The sequence below is a fragment of the Glossina fuscipes genome, unplaced genomic scaffold (assembly GCF_014805625.2).
Source record: "Glossina fuscipes isolate IAEA_lab_2018 unplaced genomic scaffold, Yale_Gfus_2 0, whole genome shotgun sequence".
Taxonomy (NCBI): Eukaryota; Metazoa; Arthropoda; class Insecta; order Diptera; family Glossinidae; genus Glossina; species Glossina fuscipes.
The window spans coordinates 37,519,471-37,542,789 of record NW_023998414.1 but is presented as its reverse complement, the minus strand read 5'-3'; the positions used below and the strand labels follow the sequence as shown (position 1 = coordinate 37,542,789).

The 23,319-nt window shown below is 33.2% G+C and overlaps 1 protein-coding gene across 2 annotated transcripts in view; it reads left to right on the top strand.

Annotated features, from left to right (window-relative positions):
• The first annotated feature begins 509 nt into the window (after window positions 1–509).
• Window positions 510–23,319, top strand: part of LOC119640567 (runt-related transcription factor 3) — a 35,313-nt gene continuing 12,503 nt past the window's right edge. Inside the window, exons 1-3 of one of the 2 annotated variants that reach the window (XM_038038697.1) lie at window positions 510–1,150; window positions 16,501–16,614; window positions 21,809–21,910. In XM_038038697.1, the coding sequence (XP_037894625.1) occupies window positions 631–1,150; window positions 16,501–16,614; window positions 21,809–21,910 (736 nt within the window). In that variant the 5' untranslated portion in view covers window positions 510–630. Of the gene's footprint in view, window positions 1,151–16,500; window positions 16,615–21,793; window positions 21,911–23,319 lie in introns of both variants that reach the window. The other variant, XM_038038687.1, reaches the window with a different exon arrangement.

Genomic DNA, 23,319 nt, shown 5'->3' with positions numbered 1-23,319 from the left:
TTGAACCCTATGTAATAGGACTCGTATTACTAAACTTTTACATGGTTGCGTATGATCGTTCCGAAGTATAAACAATATGAAGATGTCGAAGCTAGTGAGGAGCATTGAAAAAAATGCGAAAAATTAATTTTATTCTTAAGCAATTCTCTATTCGCTACGCATAGCAGAGATTCGTTTAACTTTGCAAACTGTTTGCAATACGAGAAGAAGATCAGAGTTTTTGCGAATTGAGATATTGAAATCAATTTTATCAAATGTCACCATCGGATTCGTACCTGTTCATTGACCTATTCATAGCGCAATGGCGTAAGAAAGAAAGAAATTTTGAATTGAAAAATTTGTATAAAATTAATTAAAATACCAAACATTTATTGCTATTGTTATTCATTATTTCATGTTTTTTCTCTTGCAGAGCTCATTAGTTACTTCGGCCGAAAAGAGAGAGCGGAAAAAAATTTAAAAATCTATCTGAGAATCAAGTAATACGTATTTTTTTCGATATTATCTGCAAGAAAATAATTTGCAAAAATTGTGCGCTTTAAACAAGTAACGATAGGCCCGAACGGCTGTTTTCCGTATACGGTAACAAATCATCCACAAATTAAAAGCAACAATACGAGCAACCACAAAATGCATCTTACGACGACAACAAATGGTAGCGGCAATGCCGCCAATACCGCATCCTCTAATAACAACAATAATTCAAATAATAGCTCATCGAATTCGAACGCCAACAACAATAATAATTCAAACGGCGGTAATAATAATAATAATAATAATAATAATAATGAACAGAATACTCCACCCACAGCTGCTCAGCTGCTTAATGAGGCGTACACTAAAATGACATCAGATATTTTAGCTGAACGCACTCTGGGCGATTTTTTAACCGAACATCCCGGCGAACTGATACGCACAAGCAGTCCGTTATTTGTTTGCACAGTTTTGCCTCCGCATTGGCGTTCAAATAAAACGTTACCAGTGGCTTTTAAGGTCGTCTCGCTTGGCGATATTATGGACGGTACAATGGTCACGGTACGAGCGGGTAACGATGAAAACTATTGTGCAGAGCTAAGAAACTCAACGGCGGTTATGAAAAATCAAGTGGCAAAATTTAATGATCTCCGATTTGTAGGACGCAGCGGCCGAGGTAAGTGTACGTGGAAAATATTTTCTTATATATTATATTTAAAAGTAGTTCGGCATCAATCAATCAATCAATACCTTTTACATTAAATGATAATTGAAAAAGTGTAAACTTACAATTAAATATAAAAATTTTTTATATATTTATTCCGATGTCGTAATGAATCCACGTCCACTTTTCAACATAAGACCCGATCGACAATGCAGCAAAGAATTCTTTCATTATTTCATTGTTACTATTAAGTTGTGTTATTGTGAAAATTTTCATACTTTTTATTATTTTGTGGGCGTGGCTAAAATTTTTGTATTTTTGTAAAATAAAAGTAAAAATATATCTCGTCGATCGGTTGTGGTTTGTGATTAATGAGCAAAAAATATGGAAACCAAAAGTGTTCTGCAATTTTTGTTGCATTGTGGGCGTGTCGTTTGACCGCCATTGGGGCATTTTCAAATTTGTTTACAAATTCTCAGGCGATATTTTCATTTTTACAAAGATGGGAATGTTTACCACGGATATTACACAGTTTGGCAGACGGTCAGACGGATAGATGGGATTTTTCCGGATAGATTATTCCTGTAGGCGTTATAAAGATTTTGAAAAAAATTATTGAAAATTTGATGCACTGTTACATTGAATAGGCGTGGCCTATTTATTCTGTCTACTGTAGAATTATTCTTACTCTTAGTTTTAAAAGTTTATCTGCTGCACTTATAGGTAAGGAGTGAAAAAATATTTCCCTTTTTCCCTTCCAGTAAACAGAGGTATGTTCAGTTTACGTTGTATTGAAGGGTTAGCCTTCGAACGATTTACACCATTTTTAATATCAATCTGCGTGCCTGAGTTTCCAATGTTTCTGTAAAATGTGCAGACGATATCTTAACTTTTTCAACCAGGGAAGTATTTACTACAGTTATTACATAGACGGACAGTCCGACGGACATAGACGTGATTCAGAATTTGATGTATGTGCTGATCTGAAATATATATATGTTCTTTCTGGGAATTTTTGAGGCATCCTTGGGTGGTTGGGTGGTTTAAACGTTTCTTTATAAAATGAGCATAGTCCTCATCCCTCGATGATGGCGATGAAAGTAAGTAAAGCCGCAGAAAATCTGTGAATTATATAAGTAAAAGACTTCATTCTTAGGACTGCTAATACGAAAATTTCTTTCTTTCTTTTCACTTTCAATTATCATAATTTACATAAAATGCTTTGTCTGGCTTTCTCTCTTTCTAAAGAATTTTTCCATGTTTAGAAAGTTTTTATCAGATCTGGCTTTTTTGTTTTTATTGGTTAAACATTTAAGAATGTTGTTTTTTTCCGCGTTTTACCTAGTGATGTTGTATATTAGCTATAGCTATATAATGAATTAAAACTAATTGATCAACTATTATAATTTTCATGATGGAAAGAAAAAACGTTTTTTTTTTTTTTTTTTTTTTTTTTTTTTTGCAAAGTTTAACTTGATTCGTCAATATGGCGATAAAATTACTTCTGTCCCTGAAAATACGTTTCCATCTCTGGAATGATCCTCTCACTTGGTGTGCATATCTTTTTACCTGCAGCATACTTTTCAAAGAGGTTATGTTCGATGGGGCGCAGGTTCCGGACGACAATATGGCGAAGGACGCATACAATCTTGATACGATGCGTTTCTTTCACTGTTAGTAAATGTTGAAGCCGTTCGGAAAATCGCTTTCTCAAGTTCAACTTTTCATGCAACATCGTGACGGCATTGCCTTCCGATATCTGAAGCTATTTTAAGCCATCTCTTAAAACTTCAACTTTGGATTATCAGGAATAGTTTTAGGTGGTAAACCATCGGCAAATTGCTTCCGAGAGAGAAAAGCAGTCATAAAACTTTTCATTTCAATGGTGTTTTTAAATTTAATTTTTTCGTATCAAGAGGGTTCAGGATAATCTGCAAAACAAATCTGGATTTTTTCATTGTTTCGAAAATGACAAAATTATTTATTAAAATTATCGTTTAACTTTTCTCCAGCGATATATATATATATATTTATTAAAATTCAGACAAAGATATTCGTGTTTTCATTGAATTTTCTTTTTAGATTTGCTGGATTTGAAAAGAAGAAGAAGAAGAAGCAATTAAGGTTTCCAAGTAAATTTTGAGAAGCTCATAAGCTTAGTTTAGAAATATTTCCTTCAACTTTGGTTCAATATCGAGCGGTTTAATCGATAGTAAGCCTTTGAGAATATATAAAATTGCCGCGTTTGTGCCTTTCACTCTTCATTTTTTAGAGGAAATACTCCTCCATAAAAGCGATGTTTTCAAATTTTTGCTCACAACACATGATCTCTTATTAACTCGTCCTGTGGTAACGATGTCAACGTCTTATCATATATATAGATATATATATATATATATATATATAGTGGCTCTTCAATAAGCCTTTAAGAGTTTTTTACGGTATTTCAAGTAGTAAGGCAAACATTTTTGTTGCTTCATATGTATTTTTCTTTATTACGTTTGTTTTTCTCGAATTTATTTATTTATTTTTTATTTTTTTTTTCGTGAAATATTGTATTTCTCTCTTTTTTCTTGTTTTTTTATTATATATATATATATATATATATATATATATATGTATATACACTTGAAACTTTTTGCCATTTTCAATGAAACATTTCTCGGTCTCTCATTTATATGCTGTTGGATAACTTTTTTAATGAACTTTTGTGATAAGCACAATAACTCTGAGTTGTCCGAAACAATAGCCAGAAAAAGTTGCCAACAAAATTGCATTAATTCCTCAAGATCAAATGGAGCAACGGATAAATGTGAAAATGTGAAAAAAAAGAGGAGGGAAAGAAACAGACAGCAACAAAAAGTGTAAATTGCTGCGTGTTATTTTGTTAAAAAACACTAATGGTTTCAGTTGTTGTGGCTCGAGCCGAAATGAATAAAAAAAAAAAAAAAAAGAGAAAAATAAAAAAAAGAAGAAGGACAACTAAAAAACTCTTAAAAAAGTGCGGTGGGCAGCGATGTCGTGTAACAATATTGTTATTCGTTGGGTTAAAAAAAAAAAGAAAAAAAAAAACAACGACGAAAAGTATTTATTCAGAAATTGTTGCTGCATACAAACGAATTCATGTCAAGTTGTGGAGTGTTAAGTGTTTTGTATTGTTGTTGAGATTGTTTTACAAAAACAATGAAACACAAAAAGTTGCTCAAGTGTTTCTAGAGCGCATATTAACGGGGAACTATTCAAACAATAATAATTTTGTTGACACTTAACAAAGTGCAGAAGATAAAAGCTAATTAAGTTTAGTTCTATTAAGGAGATTATGACTTCCATTTAATGTCGTCCCATTATATTGTTTTCGTTTTTGAGATGGTCGCAGCAGGGTTCGTAATACGCGTCGAGACATTACATATACAGATACTTGACTAGGAGCGAAGTCACTTTGCACGGAGTTGAAGAAAACCTGACAAGTTCAGATACAGTGTTTTCTACTTCTATTTCTACTTCGTCTGCGGATAGATCACGGTCTGCATAAAACCCGTAGTACTTTACTTTATTTTAAAGAACGACTACACACCAAACAGATGGTCGGGTAGCTTAAGCGACTGTAGACCGCTTCTATCATTCTAGCGTAGATCTTGTTCCAAAAGTTTTATTCATTGATTCATTTTATTCACGGCATTAAGTTTCTAGAAGAATTGTTCCGTTTTACGTACGCTAATAACCCACCAAGCTTATGTTAAGTAAGGTGAGGCTTTTCATCGCACCTTTACAAAACTCAACGGAGTATGTTATGTGTGTAACTATACTTCTATCGTTTGTTTTTCTGTTCAATATTCGGGACTAATCTAAACAAAATAATACGTAGTCCGACGCACTATTTCTCTCTTGGGTGTCTCTCTTGGGTATCTTGGGTATCGTCATAAGACACGGAAGCAATGTTCGAACAAATAAATAGTAAATCTCGTGTTAGTTGGAAGCAGCGATATGTTTACTTATAACATTGGGCAGGTTGGGAATGCAAGCAAACTTTTCCTCTGTGTAGGGCGGAAGTTTCCTATGCTAAAACCTGACGATCTCATGACTTTTGCCATATATATTTTTTTTTTTTTTTCAACACACAACTACATCTATTCAAATCTCCAAGAAATGATGTTGTAAACGCTTCACTCTGATGATTTTTACAAGAGCGTAAGCAGTACCATAAGCGCTTTGCATAAGATTAAGCTCTACTTCGATTTGGATAAGAAAATGATAGTAGTAATTAAAGATGCCTTTACGGCTAACGCTAACAAGTGTTCAGCAAATGGTCTAACGCTTCAAGTCCTGCTTGCGACACTAAGCAGTAAACGGAAAATCTTCTAAACTAATTTTGGGTTTTGGGGAGTTAAGGTTCGAAGTTCAATAAAGTGGAATTTTTGTTTTTTCCTTCTCTATTGGAAAGATTGCTTGCGAAGCTTGGGAGTGGCCAGCAGTCAAGTTCGTCGAACTTTTTCGCGTTTGTAAGATTTTTCGCACTAAGATCTCGTAAGATAATCTAAATCTAAATATTTTAAGAAATTTCATAAAGTTATCTAAAAAAACAAAAACAAAAAAACAATAATCATGCGTCTACTCACTTTGAAGACTTTCTTCTCAAAATATAAAAAGCATTCACTCTGCACTGTACAGATAAATTACTACCTTTTCTGTAATGATTCTGTTTGGTTTGAATTTAAGGAAAGCCATTACTTTACAACAACGCTTTGCAATTTGCAAAAACAAAAGCAACAAAAAAAAAAAAAGAAAGAAAGAAAGAAAAAACAACCAAAAAACGCATACACAGAGAAGTCTTACAGTAAATGCTGTACAAAAATGTTTGTGGCCTTCATACTGATTATTGTTAGAGGTCTCTTTGTACGACCGCTTCCTAGCATTACCTTCGTTTCATGGAATACCGTTGAAAGACTACTGGTAAAACAAACATCAGTTTTATTTAACTTCCAAATAAATTTGATGCCTTCAATACTTTACATAGTTTTCAGCCTAAATATATGGCCGACAATTGAAATTTCAGCGACTGCCTAAAACTATGCGCTAATGCACACATGGTATAAATGGACATAAGGGTACTACTAGTACTGCTACTACTACTCCTCCTACTACTACTACTACTATTACTACTACAATTGCTCGTACTACTACTATTATTATTATTACTACTACTACTACTACTACGGCGATTGCTACTAGTAGTATTAGTGCTACGACCATTAACACCGCTATCACCCAAAGGCAACAAATAAATGCCTGTGTAACACAAATAAAGTACAAAGCATTTCATTTGCGCCCAAAACAACACCGGTATTATGTAGAATGAATGCGCCGGCAAATCGACGTAAACCTCTGCAACAACACAACGAAAAAATTGCTTTATTTGAGAGAACGCATTGATGCGGTTTTTACGCTATAGGAGAAAACGAAGCAACAAAAAAATTAACAAAAAAAAAAAAAAAAAAAAAAAAAACAAAAAACATTTATAAAAAAAAAAAAAAAAAAAATAGAATTCTGAACTTTTGGCAGCAATTCGCTGAATGAACAATAGATAAAAATTTAGTTTTACCCCAAACAACAACAAAACATCACCTCTACATAGATGCCATTCAAATTCGAGTACTGCTATGAAACATCATCTGGTTGACTTTGACAAAAGCAACAACAATATCATCAGAAGATATGCATACGTTTAAAAAAAAAAAAATAAAAAAAAGTGAAAAAAAAAGACAAAACTTCTGTGTATAGTGACATTTATTTGATAATTTCTGTGTTTGAATGACTATTGTATCGTGTATACGTAGACGAGGCAATACTATATCGTATTGTATGGCCTCATGGATATGCCTTGTCATATGACATGCATTTGCATGGAGATAGTTAAATTTTTTCATGTTCCCGATGTTGTTGGCGCATTTGATTGTTTCATAGATGTATGAGATCCGTTTTTTTTTCCTTTTTTTTTCTTTTTTTTTTGCGTTCGAACGGGTGTTTACAATTAAACGGTAGCGATTGAATTCGTGTTGATGACACACTGTGGCCTCTATTGAGGCTTGAGGTTTTGCGGTCATACCGCATTCAATTCATGTTAAAAATTGAGAAGCAATTTCTCTAATAGATAAATCGAAAAAAAAGGAGAGAAAAACATAGTGATTGAAAAAGAATGGTTGAAATATTAATTTATAAAAATTTATTTGAAATAATTAATTAAAATAATTTATATTCTATACGAGATAAGGTATTGAATACATTTTCAATTTAAAACAGCAAACAGTGAAAGCACTGAAAAGATATGCAATAAGACTTTGTGGTTAAGATTTGTATTCTTCACGACAATATCGTAAATGTTTAGAACGAATCTTCACTTTTAGATATGTGATCAATAAAAACAAAAATAAACTCTACCTTTATCTCGCATATATAATATTAGTTGGAATTATTATTACAAGTCAAATGATTTAATAGCTTAATCGAGACTACTAAAAGTGAAACGATACGTATCAGACAAATATTATTTATAAGCAGCATGCGATGTCAATACGCTTTGAGGATAAGCGGGAAAGTCGCATGTTTCCTTTCGCTCAAAACATTTTATGTACACCGTTTCGTTGACGTCAACACTTTCAAAACGAGTGCATAAAAACGCTGCTCCCTCTTTTCTCGCTCCTCTCAATTCATAGTACTTTAATAGCCATCGTCGCGTCTCTGTGTAACTGGTTAAGTAACAAAAAGCACATATTATACAAGATCTCTTTCTCCTATAACCACAACTCACGATGATATTATTGTTAATTTCACATCGAAGCATACTACACCTGTCATAGGATCATAGGTGCATAGCACGGTTGTGTGTGGAGCGTGAAGACACACAAAGGTAAATATATTATAATCCTTAACTAATTAAGAATTTCCGTCCACCTAGCTTTCTTGTATGGATGAGTGTTCTTAATGAGTGGCCATTAAGCAAATTCAAATATCACTTCTCTTCCTACGTAAATACTTCTCAAATACTTACGGAACCTATAAAGCAAAATTCGTGAAAAGTATTGCGCGGAAAAATTTTGGCGATTTATTTACTCTTTTCTTATTTAAGTCTCAGCAAAGTAGTGGCTACATTCCCACTAACTTTAACATCCTGTTCGATGTGTTAGACTTCCTTGCTTCTTTACTTCTACATACAAATAGGCGGAAATATGTTTTTATTTTTCCATAATCGCGATAATTGTAAACAGTAAGAAGTGAAAAAAGTTTACGTAGCCTCAGATGGATTCTGAATTCGTTAGTGCTCGCAAACCAATGAAGACATTTATTGGTCTCTCTGAGTATTAAGTCTAATGACATATCGAACGGAATACAAAAGACAGCGAATAAGTAATCGCTACTTTGCATAGACTTAATTGGTCGCTCTCTCTCTCTCTCTCTCTCTCTCTCTCTCTCATGCAAGCCCATGCAAAAAGTAGCAATGTAGACAGAAGAACAGAAAACATGCTTAGAAAGCGCGCCTTGGCCAGATATTCGCCCCTTAGAGTTAGATGGCTTTGCCAGTTTCGCCATGAGGACTAGGACCAATGATCCCGTTCACCTACTGGTTACATATGAAGCACTCGAGACAGAATGGCCGCCCGTCGTTTAATGGGCCTCAACACTCCCAAAATGTCAGATCTTGTATACGAACTAATTCCGTTCTTTTGGGTAACTCGTGTCTATTTCATATCCATTGATTCTCAACCGCTAAAATATTTTAAGCATTCAGGAGATAGCACGGTGATGGTTCGAAATATATGTGGATACAGAAAAATAGAGAATAACCGTAGCCTGGCAGATGTATGTCCGATCGGCAAGTGTTACCGAGCGTTATTATACCGAGCACTCACTATACACACCAATCGTAATTCAAATGTAGTCTTTATATATTATAACCTCGTTACTAGTTCTTCTATGCAATACCTGCCCAGTTCCCTTCAGAGCTTAACAAAATCCTGATTAAGCGAAGCTTAATCACTCAACGTTTTCATGTAATCCCTTCGGTTTGATTGGTACTTAGTAAATCCAAATACTAATAAAGTCTCCTATGTACATATGTAATACGTAAATATACACACATACATATATGTAAGTAGAATAAAACAACTTATCCACCAAACCAAAGTATTTTCCAAATGGTTAACTTGATTGTGGCCAAAGTTACGGTTATACGACAAAAGCAATAACAACAACAGCAACGTCAGCAAACAAGCATAAGTTTGTATAGAAATGAAAAGAAGGACTAAAACAGTGAAAAAAAGGCAAAAAGAATACAAGCAAAACAAAAAAAAAAAAAAAAAAGAAAGAAATATCCAAGACAATCAAAAGAAAAAATACGCCCTTAGCACGAATAGAAGGTTAAGATAAGGCGTTAAAAAAGGCCAACCGGAAAATGTTTGATATCCTTGCAAGGAAGAAAAGTTCATAAAGAAAATGTATGAAATAAAACATTTACATCTACAGTAATATACATACATACATACATACATACATACATACATACATGCACACTCACTATTATATAAGAAAAGCTTGGGAATCTCTTTTTGCTTGTAGAATAAAATAAAAAAAAAAAAAAGAAAAAAAAAGACGAAAAGAAAAGTATTTAAGGAACTCAGGTTAACATAAATATTTATTTGGCGGTTAAACATTCTGATGGGTAAATAAGATTTATAAGTTTATCTTTCTTTTCTTTTTTTTTTTTTTCTTACTCGTTTCGACGACGGTATGTTAATTTATCGAAGCATTTGTAACGCGTCTGATATCTCTCTCTTTCTCGCTATGCACTCGACTCATTTCTGAAGTAAATGTTAAAATATTGTCTAATAAACTTAAAAAACTGATTATTCGCAATAATATAAAAGCATACATATCGATGGACCGGTACAATGATGATACAGACAACCAGGATGATACAGAAAATCGTGTCATACAACTCATATTATTGACGCATCATTTCACGTTTATTGATCTTATTCAAGTTTTTTCCAAGTTTCATCTAATAATTCTGTTAAATGTGCCTGATGTGATAAATGAAGGGATAACAATCTTGACTGTTTACTATATAAACAGCAATTTTTTTCTTACATCATCTATATAGAAAATGAAATATTGAAAAAAAAAAAAAAAAGAAAAGAAAATATTAAAAGATTTTGTAATAATCGGATTAAGATAATTTACGAGATATTTGAGTCATAATTAGAAGAAATAAAAAGAAAAAAAAAAATCGAAAAATCATATCAAAGGGTTATACCATTTATATGAATGCATAGGTGACGGGTATCTTAGAATCGTTTTAAAGCGAATGTAATTCTTTTGCTTCAATTTTTTTTTCTTTTTTATTTATTTATTTTTTATTTTTTTTTTTTTTTGAAGATTTTCGGCTTTCTTTTCATTTTTTAACATAAAGTTTATCTGAAATTTTGTTTTCGTTGTTTGCCAGAGGAAAATAAATCATTTTTAAATGCCTTGAAAATTACATTTAATTAACTTGCGTGCATGGCGCAGACAAGTATGTTACATCATCTATTTTGCGTGAATTTTTTTTTTTTCATTTTTAGTTGAAAAAGATAATTAAAGAAAGCATTACCATGGAAGTATTTCAGAAAATCAAATACTCGGCTTTTGTTCCTATTTCGCCAAGCGTTGCTTGTTAATCATTAGCATGCATGCCATACAAATTTTATAGACGCCGCATACACTGATATAACACATATGATGAACATTCAAGGAAGAAGACGAAGACGATGACGATGACGAGGACGAAGAAGAAGAAGAAGAATAAGGCAACGATATTCTTAAGTTGACAAAAGTAAAAAAAAGGTTTTTCTTATTTATTTATTTACTTCTCCTTTTTTTTTTTTTTTGTCATTTTTTGAAGTGGTATATGGATGTATAAGACGTTTGTGAGGATAGGTAGGTAGGTAGGTGTTTGCTTTTAATAGAACCGATGCTCTTTTTTGGAGAGAAGTGTGAGTACGTCTCTAATAGTAAATAAAGTAAAACCAAGTATACTTTCTTTTCCTTTATATAAATAATTTGCATGGGCGTGTGTGTGTGTGTGTGTGTGTGAGCATATGTAAACGTTAACCATTGTAGCAAAGACGTGTTTATTGTTTTCATTTATTCAAAGAATTACTTTTAATTGCAAAATCTTTTCTCGTTTCAGTTTGCAAAAGAGATTTTGCGTTTTTTTTTTTTTTTTTTTTTTTCTTTTCTTTTCCTACAGAAAAGGTTAATTATACCTACAAAGACTGTATTTGTGTTTTAATTAGTAAATATTTGCAAAGCAATTGAATTTTTTAAATAATTTACTTTTTATTCATTTATCTGAAATTCCTCTTTTTATTTTTTAATTTTATTTTTTTTTTGAATTCCTTATAAAAAGAAATTTTCGTAAAATTTTGTTATTGTATTAAAGAAATGCTATTATCAATAATCAAATATTAAAGCGAAAGATAAGAGTAATTATGCATAAGAATAGTATTTCATTTCCGAAAATATGCTGAAATCATTCTCTCACTCAAATTCAAGTTCAAACTCATGGCTCATATACTCTTAAGGATTTAAACTCTTCGCGTATTAGGGATATGTTAATTATGTTAATAGATCGAAATTAGTTCCATGTCAAGATCTTCAGGGTCAAGGTTTGAGATCTGAAGCTGCTGCAGCTTTCAATTCATTGACAATTATGTAATTACAGCTCACTGATAGCGAAGGAAAGCATACGAGATTTATTATACTCTAAAAATCTATCATACGCAACGAAGACCTTATAAAACCCGTATCTTCTCGATTCGTGTGTGATACTGAAGTCTTAAGCACATCAAAACGATTAAATACGAAAGTTAGAAGTAAAAAGTAAGAAAACGGCCAACAGGCTCCGGCCTATGTTTAAATACGCGAAAGCACTTCACTTATTTGTTTTATAAGAAATGATGGGAAATGTGGTCCGATACGAATCGTTTTTTGTAAGAGCATTCATCTTTATGCAAAGACACTTTAACGCCTCATTACATTTTTTTTTTTAATTTGCCACCAAGAATACAAGATTGACAGACGGACAGACAAGTTTACATGGGTCTATCACAAATCATTCTGAGCTGCACAAGCTTAGTATATCCCATCGAGATTTATTGGATTCGTTTCAGGATGATTGAGTGAGAACGCGCGGTAAGCTGCGTAGTTCCATTAAACATTAATTTTTTGTTGGCGCAATATTACACATCAGCGCAACATAGTCTATATTATACTGATACTAAATAGCATTGCGGATATTGTTTACAGTGAATGACACGCATATCGTATGGGATGAAGTATTATTCCTATAGTGTTAAAAAATTGGTAGAACCGTAGTCTCAATTTATTGGTAAGCAATCAGATCACGAGTTGTCTCATTGCTAAGACCATGTAAAGCTACGCATATGTAACTATGTAACTAATGGAAAATGGGCAGAGCTTAATTAATGAATATAATGAACATGCGCTGCAGCATGCGGAATGGATATCACGACGGACAGACATGCTTAAATAAATTGAAGAAACAATATTAAATCAATTCAAGTCAATTCAAGTCGGGATGAATGTGTGCACACAAAGATACCACATATACATAAAAATCAATTAGAGCATAATTAATTCGTAATTGCATAATATTTTCTGTGGACTACTTTAAGAAGACTTGTGGTTTCATAAAGATTTTAAAGCTCTTGCATTTAAAAAAAAACCCTTTTCACCAAATTTAATTAATTTATTATCTCAAAATTATAATTATTGTTGTTCTTCACACACACACAAATCACAAAATTTCATGGCGTTTCTTCAACTTTTTTTTTTTTAATATTTTACCTCAATTATATTCGATCATGTTTGTGCCATAACGGAAACCTTTTGAAGTCAGCTTTCAATCATAGGGAGAGTAACAATTCGCTATTCGCCTAATTGGTTACCGTATGGTTTAGTCTTTGCGATATCCAGCAAATATGTAAGCACATCCGTGGTTCGATCCCTGATACGAATAAATCTTACATTCTATATACCTACTTATGTAAGTTTGAAAGGTTCTTAACAGATATTTTTTTAATATGCAATAACACTGCAATCGCGTAATCGAGTGTTGCATTACATTTTTCCGTTTCGGTGTATATTTTACGAGAAACCATTTTTCGTTTTCTAAAAGCAAAATTTATTGTCCAGTCTTTCGGTAGGCGACGTCTGCACACGTCATTGGTGCTTGCTTTGCAATGACGATTACGCCTTGGCAACATAATTCAGAGCAACAAACTCGGCTTCAAGTGTACCTGATTACCGCATTACCCTACCGAAATTAGGGCGATGCAAGAAAAGTCACGGAAAAAAAAGTCTTTGTATTCAACTAAAATTAGCGAGTTTTCCTTTTTCGAATTAACTGTAAAAAGTGAACACCCTCGAATTGCTCTAGATGTTGTCGTTTGATCATGTCAGGTTGTGTAACTATCTGTGAGGAAACATTTGTGGATGCGGATCGCAGAATCATAACATGTTGTATTCTAATATACGTTACATGATGAAATTTATTTTACTCTTGAAATTTAGTAATAAGAATATTTAAGCAGTTGAACGAGAGAAGTGCACACAAAAACGCGCTTGAACGCGTCCAACTGACCGGTTGTTTCGGGTTAACAAAGCTCAGACGTTGGTCCTCGTGCGATATCAGATTTATTCGCTTACAAACCGACGTTCCCTGTATATCGTTGTCTAGAGAGTTGAATGATCTTTACCGTACTGCATATTATTCTATTTTAAATATTCTGGAGAAGAATGCAAAGAGAGCTACGGAACTAATTATGTTTTATAAGATAACAACGTATAGTGAACTTGTTAGCAATCTCAGCTTTCTGTGATGTAAGCCTCTAAGCCTTTGAAATAATCTTTTCTGAGCAGGACTCTTGCTTCACAGTCAATTGCTCTGAGCGTATTTGTGTTTCGCAATTGTGTTGGAGCGCTCGGGTTTCGTCTGCTCCAGAAGATCTTTGAACTTTTGCATTTGAATATGTCTTAGGTCCAATAAGAATTAACTTTGCGTCCTTCTGCACGGTTAATATATGACGGGACACATTCATAACTTGTGCTATTTCTTTAACTTTAATTCGACAATACCTTAGCATAATTTGGTGAACTTGACTGATGTTGTCGTAAGTGATTATAGCCTGTGGTCGTTCCAAATGTTCATCGTCATCGCCGAACTTGTCTTGAGACAATTTAGTTCAGCTCTCTTCCCCGTGCAAAGCATTCAACACGTTCTTAATTTGTATAGGCGTTCGGCTCTTCGAAAACAAACGTTCAATTTATGCATTTCCACAAAATCACCCACACACTTAAATGTTTCTCAAATGATTGTCAAACTGCGTACCCAAAATAACTGAAAATTCGCTAAGTATTTTTACTAACTCATTTACGAGCGTATTCATCAACTTTCAAGTACAAGTACTGTCAGTTTCATGTTCAGATCGGAACTTTTTCAACAAACTTACGTATATCATATATTGATATGTACTTAGCAATTGAACTCATTGGAATCATTTTCGATTAAATATTTTCCAGGTGAATTTTATATTTTCACATTTTCGCTTCTTGATTGGAAATCTTAAGCTACTTTCGTTTATCAACAATAGAACAGAGTGTATGAAAACGTAGGGTGTTCTTTTTGTGGACTTCTAACATTAACAATCGCTTCTTTCTAATGTGTCCTAACTATCACCATATTCACTTGGTGAAAAGGCATCCCCTCAGCGGCTACTGAAGTATATATAATAGAAAAAAAAATATATATATATATACATAAATATACGTAATCAGAAGATATCATAGTACACCCGAACAGGAACTGGCGAAAGTCGTCCAAAACGGCCACAAGAGTAGCGTGACTAGACCATTTGCAATCAATTGTAAACCCATAGTCGGAATATCATGAAATGAAGATTGGTACTATCCAGAAATTATATGAGTGTGGCAAGGCTGTTGCCATATATGTGTCATACAGAGGACTTATTGAGTGATGTATTTTAAAGAAACTCAGCAAAAAGTGAATGCAGTTTCGCTTAAGATTTCCAAATCCAAATCGATATTGATAAAAAAGTTTGCCGATGATTTTGAAATTTCCAAACAACAGCACCGCTATCGTCACACATTACAAATTTTATGTATAAACTAAAGCTGACCAATCGATCATTGAGAAAAATGAAAAAAGTAGGGAGAAACCTGCTTACCATTGCCAATGGCAAGAGATTGCTTAATATGTTCGATGGATGGTTACCGTTTAGTCTCAGTTTTCAATGAAGTTCAATGAGTTAGAAAATCAATCAATATGGAGTGAAATGAATCGAAAGTCATAAGCATTGATAAGCTTTGCCGTATTCATCGCATGAAACTGAGCAACGAATGAAATTTGATTACTCAAAGACTACTATCTTTAGGTGAAGTCGCTTTGAAAACTAAGGGATTTGTGGTTGTAAGCCTACGAAAGCCCGTTTAATCTTAGAGCTAAGAAACCGATAAAAAAAAAAAAAGAAAGAAAGAACAAAGGTTGAGGGGAGACATAAATATATACATACAAATGAAATCACTTTCAATAAATACTGTGTATACGGCGGAGGCAGTGATTTTATTAATAACTGGCTTTTATACATATATGCAAACAATTCATGTTCACACCTCTGCCTGCCCAAGCATGCATATCTACAATAAATGCTACGCATATATATACATTGATTTATGACAATTTCTATCCGCCCACTCATCCACGTCATCACAATAAGATGTGTATATGTGCTATTTGGCTGTGTTTACAAGTGCACCATAGCTACACATATGCAGGGGTTTGCGGATGGAAATGTATGAAAAAGGGATTTCGTATTAAGGGATCTGCAGGAAGCATTTGTCAAAAACCCGTAATCTTAAAATGTTATGCCTATAGGCAATAATGATACATACGCTATATATGGTATATTAGTATATTGGTATATTGGTATATTGGTATATTTATGCTTGTGAATGCGCGTAAGCTTTTATTGGTGATATGAATAGTAGGCCTTAAGTGAAATTTCTTGACAAATCGTTAAATAAACAGACAAACATGAAAACAAATTGATTTGTCGGTTTTTGTTTGCGGAATTAATAGCTGCTTGTCATCGTCATACTACGATGCTGCACTAACCTATTATGCAAATTATATATGTATATGGGTTTTATTTGAAACTCTGGCCTTAACTTTTCAAAATGAGACGACGTAAAACTCTTAACTAAACGTTTTTTGTTTTCTATATTTTTAGGGAAAAGTTTTACATTGACAATCACCGTATCAACCAATCCGCCTCACATAGCCACCTACAATAAGGCCATTAAAGTAACGGTCGATGGTCCCCGTGAGCCACGCTCCAAGACTAGTAAGTATTCTACGAAAAAGAGAAAAACAAAAAAAAAAACAAAAAAACGAAAAGATTTTTGCTTTGGTTTTGTTCTTCTTCTTTTATTTTTTTTTTTGCACTTCTCTTCTCTTGTTCTTCTTTTTTATTTATTTTTTTTTTGTTTTTCATTAATAAAAAAAAAACACTTACACACAATATATAAAACAGACGTACATACATACATACACCTCTGAAAAATCTATAACACTAACAAACCCATAAATTTCATAGAAACGTGTGCTTTTCATTATTCCACAATAAGATTTAATTTACACAAAGCGAAAGTGCTTACAATATTATCATCCACAATGGAAGAGTTTCTGTATGCAGTGACAACAATCACACACAATTCATTAGTTGCACAAGATAACAAAATATTTCGACACCGTTTCTCAGTGTTCAGGCTTTGAGTTACTTTTACTGTTTGTTATATGCGTTCCGTATGCTGTTTTACAAAACAATTCATCTTTTAAGAATATTCATTAAAACCAAAATGGCTTTCAGTTAAAAACGTGAACAGACGAACGGAGAGTTAAACTGTTATTTCGTAAGCACACAAACGCACACATCTATTTCGATATACATTCATGTATACAGATGCAGAAGGATAACAAAAGTCCATTTTTACTAAATATTTATAAGCATGCAAATATTTTACTTTGCATATGTTAAATACTCTCTCTCTCTCTCTCTCTCTCTCTCTCTCTGTACGTGTATACGTGTATGCGTTTATCTATCTGTCTCCGTGTTTGCTTGCTTTGCTAAGTATCCGTATATGCGTGCGTGCGTGCATGCGTGCGTGTTTGTGTGTGTGTGTGTGTGTGTGTGTGTGTGTGTGATGTATGTATATATGTATGTATATATATATATATATGTGTGTATGTGTGCGTTTGTCAGTCTCCAATCCTTTCTTTAGCATGCATATAAATAAAACAACAAAATGTAACAGGATTTTCATTTAACTCAACTTTCCATTCTTTACTTTCACACAATCCACAAAATGATTTATAACATTTGTATATACGTGTATATGCATACGCACATACACACACACAAACAAACATATATATCTACTTTATATTTAATTTCTCATCTTCTTCTGTTTTCTCATTTCATTACAATTTTCCATACGCTCGCTTTCATTTAAAAGTTTTCTTTCACAGTAGCGGCAGCAGCAGCAGCAGCAGCAGCCGCAGCATTAGTTGTAGTAGCGCTAGTACTAGTAGCAGCAATAATAGTAGTAGTAGTAGTTGTAGTAGCAGTAGTAGTAGTAGTAGTAGTAGCAGTAGTAGTAGTAGTTATTTGTTGTGCCTTTCTTTTGCGAAACATAGAAAAAAAAAAATAACAAAAAAAAAAATGAGAAAAGTTTACATTGTCAGACAAAGGGTTATTATATTTTAATGAAGCATTTAAGTGAGTGTAAAAAGGACACATTTTTATTGTAGTTTAGTGCACGCAGTCAGTGAAACATTTAGAAACATTTGGATGCGGTTTAAGATGCGGATTAAATATGTATACGTTCTTCTTACAAACTAAGTTTTCAAAATGTTTAGTGCAATGCCAAGCTCAGCGATCGATATTTTCAAGTTTTCAACAAAACATTGCACTTGATTGTCAACAAGTTTATGAAAATTGAATATAATATCGCAAAACGAACAAACAAAAGAAACAATTAAGAATGTACATGTACATATATTCAATCGTGACCGAATCTTTTACACCCATCATCCTTACCCTAGAAGAGACAAAATAAGTAAAAGAAATAAATTTTCATGCTCTGTAACATGGAGTGGGCGCGGCCAACTTTTTCTATTTTCGATATTAAAGTTTTCGTCGCATAGGCGTGTGGGCGTTGTAGGCGTGTCCTTGGAGAAATATGTGCTACTTGCAAATACATCGGCAGATTTATTGGTGATATATTCAATAGAATACTACTGAGTTGCGCAGGCAGACAGATGGACGGACGGATTTTTATGGTTTATTGGGGTTTTTGAGGCTTATTTCTGCACCTTATAGAGGTATAGCGAAAAAAAATCAAGCTTTAATACACCATAATATTGGGTAGGCGTGGTCAATTTTTTGAAATTTTTGTACAGATCCTACAACATCGCCTATGGAATATGCTATAATTTATGATGATAATGAACATAAAGGCGATTTCGGTATTCCTTTTTAAAAAGAGAGTTTATATCGTACCGTAGGCGTGTCCTTCGACCGAGTCTGCGCATTTTCAATACTAGCCTGCGTGCAGGCTATTCCCAACAGTGGATTTAATTGCAATTTTTTGACAGTCAAATCGACACTTAAGGCTGTCTTCATATGTTTGATAACTGAAGTCGTAACATCTGACTCCCCGTAAAAGTTTTAGTTTGATGCCTTACCAAGTATGGAAAATTAAAAGTAGGATTTTCGGTGTTTATTGCTTCTTTTACTCGCATAAAGGGAAAAATTAACCTCAACCAAGAAGAAATTTTATTGAATGCATATGAAAGCAGTGAATGGATAGAACATCAGTATCAACCCTGGCGGTTTTGCATTACATTGTGAAAGGTCAGTACGACTTGTTAAAGGCAAAATAACGGCATTAATTGAAACAAATCGCCGAATGACAAGTCGAAAGATCACTGCAATGAAATCGATTTTTGTTTTGACTTGAAAAAGTGAAATTTCTTTCCGAATCACCCAATAGTATGAACTGACTTATATACTGTTTCCAACAATGTGTGCAACCAATTTAATTTTCTTCTTCTCTTTTTTCAATCTTATTATTATTATTGAAAATCTATTTCGTCGTCTTCAAAGTAATTAAAATCAAACTCAAATAATATCACTTATTAATAGCTTGGCTCGACGTCATCGTGCACAACTCTACGATAATCAAAGAAAACTATTAGACTTGTCGCTGTCTCCTTGATTTTCGAGCGACTTTAGCGCGGTTTTTTCGATCTTGGCCCGCATGTTGCACGATATTGGTTCGATTGTTTCGGGGTCGGGTGCGTAGATCCATATTTTATCTCTCTTGTAATAATGCGTTTCATGACCGATTGATAGTCAGAAATCATCTCCGCGCTCATATTATGAAAATCGAATAAACTATCTTCTGTATTATGAAAGACCAAGAACAGCTGCAAAATTTACACAGATATCTGTCGCGGTGCGGTTAACTTGGAAAAAAATATGTTTCCTATGTTTGATATAATCGTGCAATCTAATTTAAATATCGTTCCTACTTTTTGGTCATAGTATTATATTTATGGGCATGTTTTACTAATAGTCCACGTACTCTTTAATGCGATTTTGCCTCTTTTTCAACTTGAAACGAAAATTTCATTAATGAAACTTTCAGCTCGGAACTGTAAGCTTATCTATCGAAAAAATAACATTTTGAAATTGAATGAACTGTGGCTGTTATGCTCTTTCGTATTTATTTCTTGGCCAAGAAACTGTAAAACTATTCTCTTGTATAGAACAATAAAAGTAAGTAGCAACACACGAGCTGATCCTCTTAGGCTCAGGCCTGGACTTGTGAAATTTTAGAGAAAGACATCGATCAGAAGATCGCCCAGATGCAACGGCAAAATTCAGAACGATTTTACACTTAAATTACTAGCAAGCGAACATAGGTCTAGATTCGAACTTGCGAACATCGACTTGGCAATCGTGAGTAAAACAACAACGCTAGCTAGAAAAGAAAGAAATTCTAAAGATTAATGATTTCATCATTAATGCCCTTAGTGAATTCTTCTCCTGAATTCCACTACTTCCTGTCTCCATTCGCAGCTTTTCTAAATGTCGCTTTTCAAGGAGCATCCTTGAAACGAACCCATCTACAACCCTCCAAATATCCCCGATGCCAATCACATCATTTAGTATACTTCCCGGACTGCTTTAGGGCTGTCCTCGCACGAACCTTTTACAGCGAAATATTGCCTGCTAAGCGTCCTCCTCCACTTTGTCGCAACTCGGGTGCAACAGTAAGCTGTAGTGTCCGCGTCTGTACAAGTACGTCCGTTCTAGCCGTTCATCTGCCTTTCGTCTGCATTCCTGTTGTGTGTGGGCCTGTATTTATGAATGTTTACGATATTTAAGATCACCGGGTGTCAAATTATGTGAAATAGTTACCCACTAATAAATCTGTTTAATGTAATGTTCTCTGAGATTCTTTTCATTATTATTTAGTGTTTATTTTTTTTTCGTTAACCTAATGCATGGTTTTATAGAGGCTTTTCTAATGGTCATTGAATCTTTAGCTAAATACCCTAACTAGAGCATAAAGTTTAAGAATAACTCCAGATAATCGAGAACGATTTTAACATCTACACTTTACACAATCGCAGTTCAATGGCATTCTACTAAATAAAGCGTGCATTGGTAACACAGAGATCTTCCTTAAGCACACCACCAACTGAGCTTCGTTTTCAAGACTTTGATTCTTTCGCATGTTATGTGGCCTCTTAAGTATTGATTGAAAATCGTTGTTGAATTGTGTCTTAAAGTTCATCGTATCGCCAGTAATTATCAAGAATGATTAGGATGAGCAAAATTTTAGCATAGGACCGGAATAACCATCTTAATGCTTGCATTAGCACGGGAATGTACACAAACCGTTTAAAACGTTCCTTTATCGCTTGTCATAAGCAACTTGTTAGACGAACAGGAGCTTTAATAAAAAGTTTAGATAAAATGAAAATAGTGTAGAAAGCATAGAAATGCTATTCGATGATTAAAGAGTAAAGTTTGCAAACTGAAGACATAAAAATATATCACAAAAAAATTGTAACAGAAATCAGGAAGCCATTACAAAGCAACCTCTATATGTATATATCAGGATGTTGCAGCCAAATATTTGACCACGAAATGTTAAGAAAGACTTTTTTTTCATTTTTTTCGTTTAATCATACAACTCAGCAATAATATCCATACACTGTTATCGGCGCGCATCTATATATACATTTATATATACTGCACACACATACAAACACACACAGGCATATATATATATATATATATATATATACATACATAAACACAAGCGCACTCTTAAATATAATATATATATATATATATATTCTCATAAATATCTATTCATTTGAAGCAAACATAATCATATCATCCTTTTAGTTAAGAGCAGAAAATTAAAAAAGCACTGAAAACATAGTGTTATCAATTTTAGGACAACAACAACAATTTCATTTTGCTTTTGGGCAACGACCGTTTCATTTTTCAACGGATCCTTTATCAGGATTTCGTATGCCACCCATCGGCAATTGTCAGAGTAAGTATTAGTGTTCAAGTTTATTTGTATGCATGTAAAAGGAAATAAAATGATTTCTTCTTCAGGTTTTTTTTTTTTTTTTTTTTTTTTTTTGTATATAAAAAAATATTCTTTCCAAAAAACATTTTACATTAACATTAATTGCTACAAATGCATCTAATTAAATCTTTTTATTTTAAAATTTTGACAAACAAAAAAAAATTATTATTATTTTTTTTTAAATACGTATATATGCATAACAACCCTCTCGGCTAGACACCACAAATCGAACGTCAAAAAACCGCATAAAATCCACAAAAACGATTAGTTTTTTAAAGTGATTTTTTTTCTTTTTTTATTTTGTTTGCGATTTTTACCCTTCACCGTATGCTCTGCATTGCTTTGAAAGTTTTTGTGCATGTGAAGGTGTGTGATGGTTTCGATAAATCTCGCTTTTAGTATAACCAAAAAATTTTGTGGTTAAATTTCATTCTTTTTTTTTTTTTCTTTTTATCATTTTTTTTTTTTTTTTTGGGTTAAAACAAAAATCGTAAATATTATCGGAATACATATATATATATATATGCATGAGCGTATTTGTTTTTATTTTTTTTAACAAATTTCATAGTTCATACAAAAAAAAAAATTTTTTTTCAAGTTATGATCTTTTAATATCGCGTTAATACAATTTGCTTATAACTCTTATGAAATGTGGTTCAGCTTTAAATTTCACAAAAAAAAAAGAAAAAAAAATAGAATTAAGTAAACAAAAAACAAGTTTTAATATTTACTGGAATTTTTTCCTTTTGTGTATTTTTACAATGTTGTTTATAGCCGCCGTTCTAGTCCATATAAAATTTACTTGTACGATTCTAAAACCATTTCGGTGTATGTGAAATGCATGTCGGAAGGGCTTACCGCTGATTACAAGAAATTTGTAATATAAGCGCTTTTTTCTACAGAAAATTAGACAATGGAAATACAACCTTTTGCGTATAATTTCTCATGGGCACTTATGATCTTAAGTTTTAGTTCTAAGGGACAACTTAAAGTTGACGGACTCTATTTAGTCTGATAATCAGTCTTCTTCTTCTTGTCTAAAGCTCACGACTAATAAACATCGACAGTTCGAATTCCATGATTGACTAATCTACTAAAGTTGTTTGGGTAATACGTTGTATGTATACCTTATTTATGCATACTTCACCTCAGATCTTATCTTTTACGGCGAGAAACCGAACAAAAACACGCCCATGAAATCTATTGGAATATGTAGGTGTTAAATCAAAACGACCAAAAGAACACCAAGTGTATCTATCGAAAGAGATATTCTTTCCTTTATAGATTGTAAATAGTGATGACCACAAACAACGCCACGGGAAACTATTGGCAGTGATAGGAAATCCAACAGATTTTGTAATTGAATCGAC